Here is a 13,225-nt window from a genome sequence, read left to right as displayed (position 1 = left end):
GAGGCTAATTTGGCTTTGAACTGCCATCGGAATAGCCTGTGACAGGAGGCAGTTTTTTTTTTTTTTTTTTTTTTTTTGTCCAAGCTACTTTCACCCTCCACCCCTACAAAACGCCACACAAAAACAACATCTCATCAATTGGCTATGGAATTTGTTGACGAGTACATTGCAGTGTAAAAATCAGTGATTTCGGTTCGTCCTTTTTTTTTCTGTTTTAGAATTTTTTTTAAAAGCACAATGGCAAAGAACTCAGATGGAAAGCAAACTTGAATTTCACTTAAAATGAAGATGGAGCTTTTTAAGGCTGTTGATCACAAACAGAATACAGAATTGGAAATCTGTAAAAATTTTCATATTTCTAACTCTACATTATCAACAATAATTAAAAAAAAAAAAAAAAGAGTAAATTACAGACATGTTTGAATGGAGTAAGTTTGAGCCAGAGCGAAAGCGGAGGAAAATGGCTAAGCACCAGGATTTAGAGACGACTTCACTTGTTTGGTTCAAATAAGCAAGATCTCAGAATGCTCCCATATTAGGAACTTTAACAATGAACTTGCTAAACAAATTGGTATTATTACATATTCTGCAAATCCAGGATGGTTGGAACATTTCAAGAAAAGAAATGGCACAGTACTAAAAAATAATATTTGCGGTTGAAGCTAGTCAAGTTTTACTGACCATGACAGTAAATTGGTTTCAGTCCATGTTGCATTCAATACTTAAAGAATATGAAACAAAAGATGTCTTCAACACAGATGAAACTGGATTATTTTACCACTGCTTACCCAATAAAACTTTATCATTTAAGGGACAAACGTGTTCAGGGGTTCACTATCTAAAGACAGATTATGCTATTTGTAAGATGCAATTTGGATGGTTCTGAATAACTACTTTTGTTATTAGCAAAAGTTTGAAACTGTGGTGTTTTAACCCCTTAACTGCCACGTGCGTATATATATGCCCTTCCAAACTACTATAATTTGCTTTGCACTGCTACCGATAAAATTATTCACAAAGATTTGGAATGCAACACCACAATGACCTTGACAAAGTATGCGAAAAAGGATACTATTTCAGAAAAGTGTGGGGAGAAATTGGAGAGAGGGGTGTGTCTAAAGTGGTGAAAGTAATGACTGCGCTGTGGTGTTGTTTGAGTAAAACGTATTTTTTTAAATTCTGTGTCCTCTGTTTTCGTTTACTTTTTGCAGTAGGTTCCAGGAATAAAGAAAGATATAACGGATGTTTCAAACCCATTTTTCTTTTTTGAATTATTTTTTGATGAACTGCTTGTTCTTCATATTGTTACTGAAACTAACCGTTTTGTAGACAAGTATATGAACCAACACCTTGCAAACAAAAAATCAAAAGCAAAATTGTGGTATTCAACCAGGTCAGAAGAAATATATGTTTTTTTAGGCATACTGATTTCACAAGATATAACACTGAAACCTGATATTACACTTTACAGATCTAAAAATAAATTGATCGAAACTCCATTTTAGGGATCTTTTTTATTATAAAAACATAATTTTTATTATACTTGCATCTTTTTATTATACTTTTACTCAAAACATTAAATTTTGTGCATTCATTTTTTTCTTTTATTCTTTATTTTGTGAAAGTAAATAGTTTTTAGAAAGTAAAACTTGCACTTATTTTCCCCCTAATACATTGCATAACTACGCGCGCCTGTGTGAAAAAGTGGCACTGGAAAATGAATCTTGTACATTTTCGGCGGCAGTTAAGGGGTTAAGAATGCAAGAACACTACCGGTCAAATATATAGCAAACAAAAAAGGCATGGATGGTGGCTACGATGTTCACCGATTCGATCATAAAGTTAGATGAGCAATTCTTACGAGAAAAGTGTATGGTTTCAATGATAATTGTCTCACTCACCCCAATGTTGTATTGAAAGCTTTAAAGCTTATCTTTTTGCCTCTGAATACAACAAGTGTCTTGCAACCTCGTGATCAAGGGATCATACAAAACATGAAATTTTTCTACCGGAAGCAAGTGTTTTAAAATACGTAATTTAAAATCTGAAACATTTCAGATTTTTTTAATAATTATGATAATTCATGTTTAATAATAATGTATCTTACTTACAGATCTATTTATTTTTAGGATAGTATTACAAAAGTGGAGTTCAGGCATAGGTATTTTTAATTGAATTTATTCAATTTCCTTGCTCATAGGTCCTTAATTTTTTTCTTTAATGGTCCTTAAAAGTACTTAATTTCAGAGTGCAGAAATGTGTACAAGCCCTGCATTACTGATGCATCTTGTTGTTCAAAATACTGTAAAGAGGTTTCGACAGCTTTTAGTTCCTCACTATGTGATATTTTAGAGGTTTTTACGGTGGAGTCCTTTACGGAAGTCAATGTCTTCAGCATTTTCCAGCATTTCTTCAGGAACTATGATACCAGCAATAATTTATGCACTGGACGTAATGTCTTGCTCAGTATCATTCTGGAACCACTGTTTGACATCATTTTCATCAGCTTCTGCACATCCAGGAACTCTTTTCAGGAGGTCGAGTTAAGTTTACATTTTGTGCATCATCATGTTCAACGAGCTCATTTCCCTCGTGATCAAGGATTTTCGCCAGGAACGAACTAGTGTTAATGACTAACTCGCTCCAGGCATCCGCCACCCATCCAACTAATTCTAATAGGGTAATTTTTGGTTAATCTTTGAATTATGGTAATTTGGCGACCAACCCTGCTACAGCAACCTGCTAGTTTTTTTTTTTTTTTTTTTTGACGCCATTTTGTTTTCACGAAATAAAGGCATGTTTTTTTTTTTTTTTTTTTTTTTTTTTTTTACTCACAAATTTTTTTCCAACAATCTGCTAGCCGAATTACACTTATGCTAGAACTTTTATGAAACAAAAATGCGTAATCATGACGAAGATTGGGAGAAAGTGCAGAATCGCTCACTGCTTGTCGCGTTTTTAAGAATTGCACATACACGGTATCCATGTACACGTCGACCTATTTTCACTTAAAAAAACATCCCAGAATTGCACAAAAATGGCATTGCGCACACTCTTGACTTTATCCATGTACACTGCTAAAGTCCTAGCTAGTAAACTTTATCGCCTTACCAAAATGTCGCCAAACTACCTGTTACCATATTCCAAAGATTAGCCTGTTTTTTTCTTTCTTTTTTTTCTTTTTTTTTTTTTTTTAAGTACTGGATAAGACCTTGACCATCATTGTTTGCAGAGAGGATAACAGCTTGCACCTACGTCTTCTCTTGGGACTAACCAAAACTCCTTGGTGGTCCGTTGGCTGGCATAATCATGTGACATTGGGTGCTAAAAACATTGCTTATATCTCCTCATTTTTTAAATCATCAATGTCTGAATGCGAAAACGTGTTGTCCAAAATCAGAATAGCCTTCCTTGGCAAGTTTTTAGATTTTAAACACTGCTCAACCAATGGAACAAATACTTTATGTGACCATTTTTTGAAAATTGAACAGCTTATCCAGACATTTGACTGGTTGAGATACCAGATTGAAAGTTTATCCATTTTAATGTGCTTAAACGAAAGTGGTTTTTTGATTTTCCTAGACACCAAGTTTTAATTTGTAGTCAACTGTTGCATTACTGTATGCTCCATGTTTCTTTTAAAACCAGGGGCTAACTCTTTTTTCTTGAAGGCAAGACTTTTCACTAGTAACAATTTATAATTTAACCATGTTTCATCTCAATTTTACAATTGCTCTGCGATCAAACCTCCAACTTCGATAAATTTCACTAAGTTTTCCTTGAATTGAGACATACCTTCTATGTCCCCAGATAGTTTTTCCTCACAAGTACTAAGCTGTTGCACTCCATATCGTTTCTTCCAGAAATCAAACCAGCCAGTGCATATGAATAAATTTAGGATCTTCATCTTTTTTAAAATTCTTCATAAAATTTCAATTTCTTCTCTTGCAAGACTGGCCCACTAATTGGCGTGCCCTTCTCTCTTGTTTGCTGAAATCAAATGTAAAGACTTCATTTACTTCATTAAACTTACTTTCCTACATACTTTTAATTTCCTTCAATGATTCGGTGCACATTCTTTTAATATAATCTGATTCAGTTTATGTGTGCTTCTTTATCCAATTATACTTTTGCTGACTCCCAAGTCCTTAGCCTAAAAAATCTAAAAACTGTCTTTTACTAAAACTAAACTTTAAATCTAAAAACTGTCACTTTCTCCCTTATCCAGTCTTTTTAATGCCCCCAACTTTTGCTCCATAGACAAGTTCACTTGTTTTCTTTTAACGTAAGATGCCCACCACAAAGTACTGTCCAGCAACCAAAAAAATTTGAAACAGCTCTGAACAATACAGTACAGTCAAACACATTGAATTACGCAACACGGCTAAGAAATCGACTAACTCTGGCAAAGGCTGTAGGTAGACTGAACAGCTGAACGTGCGCCGGCACCAGTCACGTGGTGGAGGAGTCGGAGTGTGACACAAGACAAAGGAATTCAGGAAGAAGGGAACACATGCACGTGGGCAATGACCTTATACCTTACTTGTGTAAGCCTCGTTGTATACTTTGTGGAACATGACGAGTTGGAATTAGAGGTAACTAAAAAAATGAAAAATACCATAAAGCTGAAAATGAATTTAGAGCCATTGATAAGCAGAATTTTATAAATTTCAGATCGAAGATTTGCTTCATGAAATTTCACTTGAGAGATGAGTAAATTGGAGTGACTTAGTGATTTCATAACACTGGAGTGGCCGAAGGAAGAAAAACCAGTGAAATCTCCTTGTATTGCTCTGTCACATTTGTCTGTTCTTTATAGTAATGTAAAATGAGAATGGATATTTGGTAAAGTGAGGATAATTATGGCAAAATTTAGGTCATTTCTTTCAAGGGCAATTCTAGAAAAATTATTAATTGCTGAGTGTGAATGGGAAAAAAAAAAAAAAAAAATGCTATGGAGCAAATTTTAATGACATATTCTTTGAAAAGGCTAAGGCCATATCTTATATATCGTATACATTGCCATATCTTAATAAAACTTAAATTATGCTAAACCCATTTCCCACTCACAGTGATTTTTAACATAATTTTTTTGTACTAAGTTTTATCAGATGCGAATTGTTTTAATCTGCTGTAGATATTTACGGAACTTGTTATGAAAATTCATCCAATGTTTAATCAGCTATTGTTTTTTATTACTTTTATTTTACATCAGTAAGTGGTATATTAGCAAGTTTACCTGCAACTGTATGTGCATAAATATTAATTTTATATTCATTCCCTTTAAATGTACTTTCATAAATAAAAACTTTTCTTTTCTGCTCAAGATTTTGGCAGTGTAAAAATTTAAGAAAATTACTAAATGAAATGAAATTGGTGAAAAACATGAAATCTAGATTATCTAATTAAATTTTAACATATTTTGCATCAGAAACATATTACAATGGTACCTCAATATCCAAGTGTTTTGAGATACGAGCCACCGAGTGAGCGATATTTTGCTTCAAGATGAGAGCAAGATTTGAGATACGATGAATCGCACACTACACCACTGCACACGACCGCAACATGTGCACACATGTTGGTGTCATGTGCAGTGTCTAACAGTTTCTCCCACCTTAGACTAGACCTCAGTCTGTGTGCTTGTTTCCCTCATTTTTGAAACATTTTTGATAAGTTGGGTTTTTGTTTTTTGCTTTTTGTACATTTACAAAACATAATCACATTTATTTTTATAACCATGGGTCCGAAGAAGAAGATGATGTCTATTGAATTAAAGTGTGAAATCATAGAAAAACATGAGCAAGGTTTGCAAATAATTGACTTCGTGAGGATATACGGGAGTAGCACATCAATGGTATGTACTGTGCTTAAACAGAAGGAGTTGATAAAGGGTATAACACCAGCTAAGGGCGGTACAGTAATTTCTAAGCTCCGGACCTCTCTCCATGAAAAGATGGAGAAACTACTGATGGTGTGGGTGACAGAGAAGCAGCTTCAAGGAGGAACCTAAACACACAGCATCACTTGTGAGAAGGCATGGGCGATTTATGGTGATTTGCTGAAGCAGATCCCACACACAGGAATCGGAAGACTTGTTTAAAGCCAGTCAGGGCTGGTTTGACAACTTTAGGAAAAAGATCGGCATTCACTCCATCGTCAGGTATGGTGAGGCCGCTGAGGTTTACATCAAAACATTTTCCGAACTGATAGAAGCCAAAGGATACATCCCCCAGCAAGTCTTCAACTGACGATACAGGGTTTTTCTGGAAAAGGATGCAGAATAGGACTTGCATAACGGCAGAGGAGAAGACGATGCCAGGTCACAAACCCATGAAGGATAGATTAACTCTAGCACAGTGGCGACTGCAAAATCAAGCCTCTGCTAGTATACCATTTGGAAAATCCCAGAACCTTTAAGTCACATAAGATTTTAAAAGAAAAACTGCCAGTTATGGGGAGGGCAAATCCGAAGGCGTGGGTCACCAGGAAATTCTTTGTGGAGTGGATAAACCTGGTGTTCGGCCCTTCTGTTAAAAAATATCTACAGCCTATCTAAAACAACCTACCCATGCAAGCTCTTCTCGTCCTCGACAATGCCCCTGCTCACCCACCAAATCTTGAAGATGATTTACTCGAAGAGTTCAAATTTATAAAGGTTCTCTACCTGCCACCCAACACCACTCCTATCCTGCAGCCCATGGAACAGCAGGTGATTTCTAATTTTAAGAAGTTGTACACCAAGCACGTATTTGTCGCTGCTTTGAGGTGACGGAGAACACAAACCTTACCCTTCGAGAGTTCTGGAAGGACCTCTATCTGATTAATAGTCTCAGTTTTCAGAAAATCATCCACCTGATTTGCCCAATGTAGACTAGCATTGTCATTCATCAGTGACTGAGGGTCAAATGAACCCCTGGTATGTTTTCGTTTCTAAAAATTTGTATTACGTAAAAATTATTTCTGAACATGTTCTTATTTAAAAATTGCTTTTTTTTAACTTCTATGTATTTCCTATTTGTGTGAATGATTCACTGTGTATCTATTTTTATTAATAGTTTTCTGCATTTATTAACCTTTGTTGTACACCTACATTATTATTACATTCTTCAGTTGAAATGAAGAGAGAAACATCTTTTATTCATATGATACATACTATTAAAAGAACAAAATATATTAAACTGTGCAATTTTTACTTGATTGCATTTTTTTATTAATATTAAAGTTCATATTTTTAATTTTTTAGTTACTTTTAACCATGCGAAAAGTAGTTATAACACTCGAAGCAGGTGTTGGTACTCGCACAGTTCCCATGCTCCTTATGGAGTCATCTTTTCAAGCAGATATTCGTGACTGGACTAGTAATGTAAGTTTTCATTAATAATAATAATTTTTAATGAGCTGCAATTGAATTTAATGAGTGAAAGCTGTATTATAACTGTCATTTATTTAAAAAAATTCAATTACTTCAATTTTAGAATGTATTAGTTTACTTGTTTTCAGTTCCTGAAATTTCTCGATGGAAATTATGGTGTTATGCATTACATTAGGTGATTTGTTGAACTTAACATTATAATACTTGAAATAGAATTAAAATTCATTCAAAAATATAGTCATACAAAAATCACCTAGAAGAAGTTATAGGGAGTGTTTAAAAATTAAATAACATGATAAGTTGTTTTTTTCCCTTTCATTTTTCAAATTGTAAATAGTAAAAATAAAGAATTTTGCAAAATTATTACATGTCTGAATTCATTAGTATTATTGTAGCAGTATTCCCCCACCTGTGGAAAAATGTGATTTCTTCAGAGTTTCAACAACTGAATGTAAAAACTCAGATTAAACTTCAGAATTATTGCACAAATGTGTACTGAAAGTATCAGAGCTTAAGCATTTCCTAGATATATTGCATGCTATAAAAATGCACAATTGGAAATTTATTATGGTTATTTTAAATTGTTTATTGATGTATTAAATTACTTAAAATGTTTATTGACACATTAGTACATTATTTTCTTTTCTCTATTTTATTTTCTTTCTTTTATAGCGTAACACGTTATTTTCTTCCTTCACTTCACATTCGTGCAGATTTGGAGTGAATAATGACAACACTTCTTGATGAAGTATCGAAACACACTTTATTTAACCAATATTAATCAGGACAGCTCCAAAATCATGTTACAGTCGTCAAAGAACTACTATAAACACGCTAACACAATCAGCAATACAGCCTTTACACTATCAGGCTATAACGGTGGAGACAGCTTCACTGCAAAGCACCAGAGTACAGTTCCCGACTTTCCTCGGTCATTTTCGGAACTCTACGCACTCTTGAGACTCTCCAAGCTACAACTTGTGTTGCACTTGACGATACACAAGAGTACAGCTCTCGACTCAGTTCAGTTGTTCCTGGAGCTCAGCACACTCTAAAACAAAACTCGACGATGCACTAACTTAGGATACACTAAAGACTCTCTCTCGATGCACTTGACTTTGAGACATTTGCTCAATGATTGACTATCAGCTGGTTAGACGAGGCGCGAACGGACTGCGGACCAGCAGGGTTTATATAGCTTTCGGCTTGTGTTCGAGAACATTCTGTGCTAAACCGGTAAGAATTCATTCCAGAAGGTTCTCCATCCGTCCATGGCATACCATAAATTTTGTCACCAGATGGGCGATTTCTCGCCAAATGTGGTAACCCTGCATTCACTTGCCATTTTATGGCAACTCTAAATCTGTTTTGCGGGAAGCTATCTCACCTCGCATGGACATTTCATAACAGTATTATATGTTCATAATTTGTGTTTTACATAACAGACAATTGGTAACAGAGTTGAGTATTTGAAGTACTGTATCTGGTTGTTTCAGTTATACATTGGAAGTTCCTTTAGTCTTGAAATGTCGTATTACAATGAAAAAATAGCTGTATGGGAGCCCTTGATTGAGCCAATTGAAACATCAAAAGGTCATCGCTCCTGGGAATTAATTATGGAGGTTTGATTTTTTTTTTCTTTTATCTTTGGCAAGGCATGATTTAAAGCACGATCATATTTTTCTTTGTTATAACATATAATTTATTCACTACACCTTTTTAGCTTTCAAAATCAGTAGATGCTTTAGACCTGAGTCCAGATGAAGATGAACCTGATGAAGTAGTATTTGCCCCTCCTCAAATGAGCATTCAAGTTGCTGCTCAAGATATTTTAGAGCTTACTGTCAGTAAAACAAGCATAGATGTTCTCACTAATCTCGGACAGGTGTGTTTTTATATTTATGTGCATCAGATTAATTTTATTCTGCTGTTACAGATGGTTGACTTTTCATAAAATAATGAACCATTGCTTAATTTTTGTTTAACAGTGAGTTTGTTCATTATAATATGTACAATTTTTTTCATAAAATCTCTGTTTATAGTTTCACCCTATAATTTTCATTTATATTTAAACAGGCATTTCAAGAAGCTGTGATCAAAGCAGTTGGAAAGGAACCAGCTGAACCGCATGCTCCTTATCATGTTAACAATTATCTTGGAATACCAATAAACATTATTCTTAGCAATGGTATATTTCAGGTAATTCAGCTTTATGTTTTTAAGATATGTGACATTATTAAGGTGCTCAGTATCTCAACAATTTAATTTTATCTGTTTATTTCTTAGATTCTAAATGAAGATAAATCCTATAACTGTGTTACATTAGAATCTGGATGTCCTTCTTTGCATCTAACTTACTCTCTGCCGAAAACTGATCCTTCTAGCAGGTTATCAGTCTTAAAAAAACAAGATGTCAAAGATGAAACTTATTTTAACATAATGGTGGGTATTTTTTAGAACAGTAGTGGTGCATTTATTTCTCAGTCTAAAGAGACTTTAATAAATAAACTTTGTGAATTTTCTTTAAAATATTAAAAAATGTTGCTGCAAGCTAAAAATTTTAGCTTTGGACTCCTTTATCAAATTTTGTTCATTATACTCATACTTCAATAATTGTTAATAAGTAAAATTTGCCACAAATTTTTCATTTACCAAATCCATTAAATTTTTTATTTTCCTAAAGCCTGACTCAGTTTCTTTCTCTCTTCCTTTTTTCCCTTTCTTTCTGTGCTTTTTTTTTTGGGGGGGGGGGTGGCAGGAAAGCCACCTGGAAGATTACTGGATTTAATGTTGTAATAAATTTTTAAAGCTAATTACCTTTAATTTTGAAATCTCTAACATTGTTGGTAATGGAAAGTAACCGTAAAGTTAAGCAACTATGTACTTAACTATTTTTATTTACTATTTTTATTAGAACTCACTACAGTTTAAATTTTTTTTTAAACTATATTTGTGCTTTATTTTATAAAATAAGTAATATGTTTTCTTTTCAAAGTACCATTTGGTACTGATTTCTGAAGTTGTATTTATTTTCGTTTCATGTGTTAAAGTTTCAGTTCTTTTACTTTCAGATAGTTCAAGAGGATATGACTGTTGAGAGAAGAATTTCAGTTGCATGTACTGACAAGCGTTTTTTCCAGTTACCTCGAGTTACTTATCCAGGAAACAGATGGGGATTTGTTATTTCAATCCTTTCATTATATGGTTCCAAGTTTGTTACATTCCATTCTATATTAAAGGTACATATTTTAGTATGATTTTTTTTAATTTAAGATTTATTTCTATATTGATGGAGAAAGATGTTTTTTTATGTTATTTTTATTGTGATATTTCTATACAATGCTTGTAAAATTTTATTTTGAATTCGGTTAATCCTTTAAAATTTTATGTCTTTGTTCTTTCTGTTCTTCTTTTTTGAGTCATATCACCTTCAGTAATGTGGAAGTTAAGTGAGTATGCACAACAGGTTAAAAAAATACAATCAGACTGTACTTCTTGTGTTTCTGTGTAAATCCTTTTCTTCCCTCCCCCTTTTTTTAAAATAATTTTTTTGTTGTGTGTGTGTGGCTATTTGGTACCTTAATTTTTTGGAATTGAGCTTAAATCGCGTGTGCTGACAGCTAGGAAGCTGAAGAGTCCTTGAATAATAAATGAATTTAAAGTAACCTTTTCAGGGGAGATTTGGGTGAAAGATTTTTCAAACTGGAATTTATAGTTTTAGAGATTTGTTAATTTGGTGTGTATGGAGGGTGAGGTCCCACGTGACTATGGACTTCGTGTTTTCTTCATCTCTCAGCTGCTTATATTATACCTGCAAGCCATGCTGTGTTTTTTTTTGTATATACCTGTAAATATTTATTGCTGTTTAATCTCTGATGAATTTTTCAAGTATGAAAACCTTCTTTTGCATTTAAAATACATCTACATGCATTAGTTCCTGTCATCTGTGCGTGCCTATGGCTGATGAACTTTAACTACTAAGCTCCGCCCACCGCTCTTGAAATTTGGAAATCACAGCACTTTTATGAATGCTATGTGTAAAATTATTATGGTACTCACTTAGCAGGACTATTACAGTTATAAGAAAAATAAGTTTTCGTATTTTTACATGGCAGATAATTTTTAAAATATATATTTTTAGTACGTTTTCTGCCCTAGCCAATGGCATGTACTCTCGGACATCACATGACATGGCTCTACTTTGGACTATCTTCTCTATGTTAATATTGTAAATACTTGTATATCTAACAGTTAATCAAGAATCATTTTTCAGTACTTCCTATAACTATGTTTTTGCTATTTAAATTTATATTAGTAATTTCTTTATGTTTGCTTACTCAACTTGTATTTGAATTACATGTTACACTACCCCATGATGTAATACTCCGCAGTGGCAAAGTGCCTCCTTTCTCTTTGTTTTTCATATCTTGTCTCTGTTACACCTTCACTGATATTTTTACCTCCAGGATGTCATAATTAAAGACAACTGGCAAAAAGCCTGCAAATTCATGCACACTAAACCCAGTATAACAGCTGTAAATGGAATGGAATGGTGTGTTTGATGAATTGTTAATAGATTACCAATAGTTCTTTCTTTCTGCAATTAACAAAACCTTTAATTGTGTTTTTATCTGTGTAGAGATTATTAGTAATGCTTTCTTAATTTATGGGTACTTTCCAGGATATATGGGGCTAGGAGCACAGACATCCATACTTTAGCAAACTTAATGTTATTCTTGAGAGAGTTTGTGTAGATAAGGGTATCAGAATGCTACAGAGTCTGGGGGTAGCCTGTTAAGAGGACTTAAGCTATTATTTACCAATAAATATTTCAATTGTTACTTAGCTTAGTTGTTAGTTAGTTGTGTAAATTAAATTTTGTGTGGTGTAAACTGACCTGATCCAGTAACTGACTACTTTGAGTTATAAACATTAAAGGAAAGAGCTGGTAGATTATGTGAATGAGATATTTTTGAGGGGCATACCTAACAGAATGGAAATATCACTGACATATAGCTAGACAAGATAACAGCAAATATGCATTGTGCTTTTGGTGAAAGCAGGATGTCCTTTTTTTTGTGTGTCTGGTGAAATTTTTCTTTTTTTATGTCTAAGAACTTTATATGCCCATGACATTTTTGTTTCTGTTACTGTAGTCATCTTGTAAAATCCATTCTGGAAAGGATCTGAGTTCTGATAGTTTAACTGAATCAAGAAACCTTGTATTTTTTGTTGTGGATATTTTGTCAAATCATCATGTTTTTTATGACTTTGTACAGCCATTTGGCAGTGTTTTAGAGAGTTTACAAACTTTATCAAACTTTCAGAATGTTATTTGACTTGGATGTTGGTAATATTCTGAGATATATAATCGCAAGTATTTTTTGTACTCAGTCTCGAATTATGAAGTAATCCAGAATACTCTAGAGCAAGGAACAATATGATCATACACTACACTATATATAATGATTATACATTACAATATAAATATATCACTATGTATGTTCACTATACTCTACACTTGATGTGTTGAACAGTATCTACACTGTATATGTTGACCCTATATGTATTTATATTGTCTACATTTTATACACACTACACTTTGTATGTATTCTACACTTTGATCATGCACTACACTTTGTATGTTATGATATTGCACTTAATAACATGAGTGTAACCAATAGTTTCAAGATCTAAACCATGAGAATAGATATCATTACTTCTAACATACATGAGACAAATTATGCAAAAAATAAGAGGGACTAAAGAAATAAATTAGATCCATTGTTATGAATAATTTTAAGAAATATGTATATATTGCATAGGAATAGTTTTAAGAAATATATATAT

General features: G+C 33.4%; 1 protein-coding gene across 8 annotated transcripts in view; it reads left to right on the top strand.

Annotated features, from left to right (window-relative positions):
• Positions 1-13,225, top strand: part of Vps13 (vacuolar protein sorting 13C) — a 334,969-nt gene that overhangs the window by 158,238 nt on the left and 163,506 nt on the right. For all 8 annotated transcript variants that reach the window (XM_085815349.1, XM_085815348.1, XM_085815353.1 and 5 more), the window contains 6 exons: positions 7,247-7,366; positions 8,872-8,997; positions 9,099-9,260; positions 9,452-9,574; positions 9,662-9,817; positions 10,447-10,614. In XM_085815349.1, coding sequence (XP_085671475.1) covers positions 7,247-7,366; positions 8,872-8,997; positions 9,099-9,260; positions 9,452-9,574; positions 9,662-9,817; positions 10,447-10,614 — 855 coding nt within the window. The remainder of the gene's footprint in view (positions 1-7,246; positions 7,367-8,871; positions 8,998-9,098; positions 9,261-9,451; positions 9,575-9,661; positions 9,818-10,446; positions 10,615-13,225) is intronic.

The sequence above is a fragment of the Stegodyphus dumicola genome, chromosome 4 (assembly GCF_044657685.1).
Source record: "Stegodyphus dumicola isolate Sdum_Otavi_A_Nest chromosome 4, ASM4465768v1".
Lineage (NCBI taxonomy): Eukaryota > Metazoa > Arthropoda > Arachnida > Araneae > Eresidae > Stegodyphus > Stegodyphus dumicola.
Note: the sequence above shows the minus strand (reverse complement) of the source record. Positions and strands in the feature narration are given on the sequence as shown.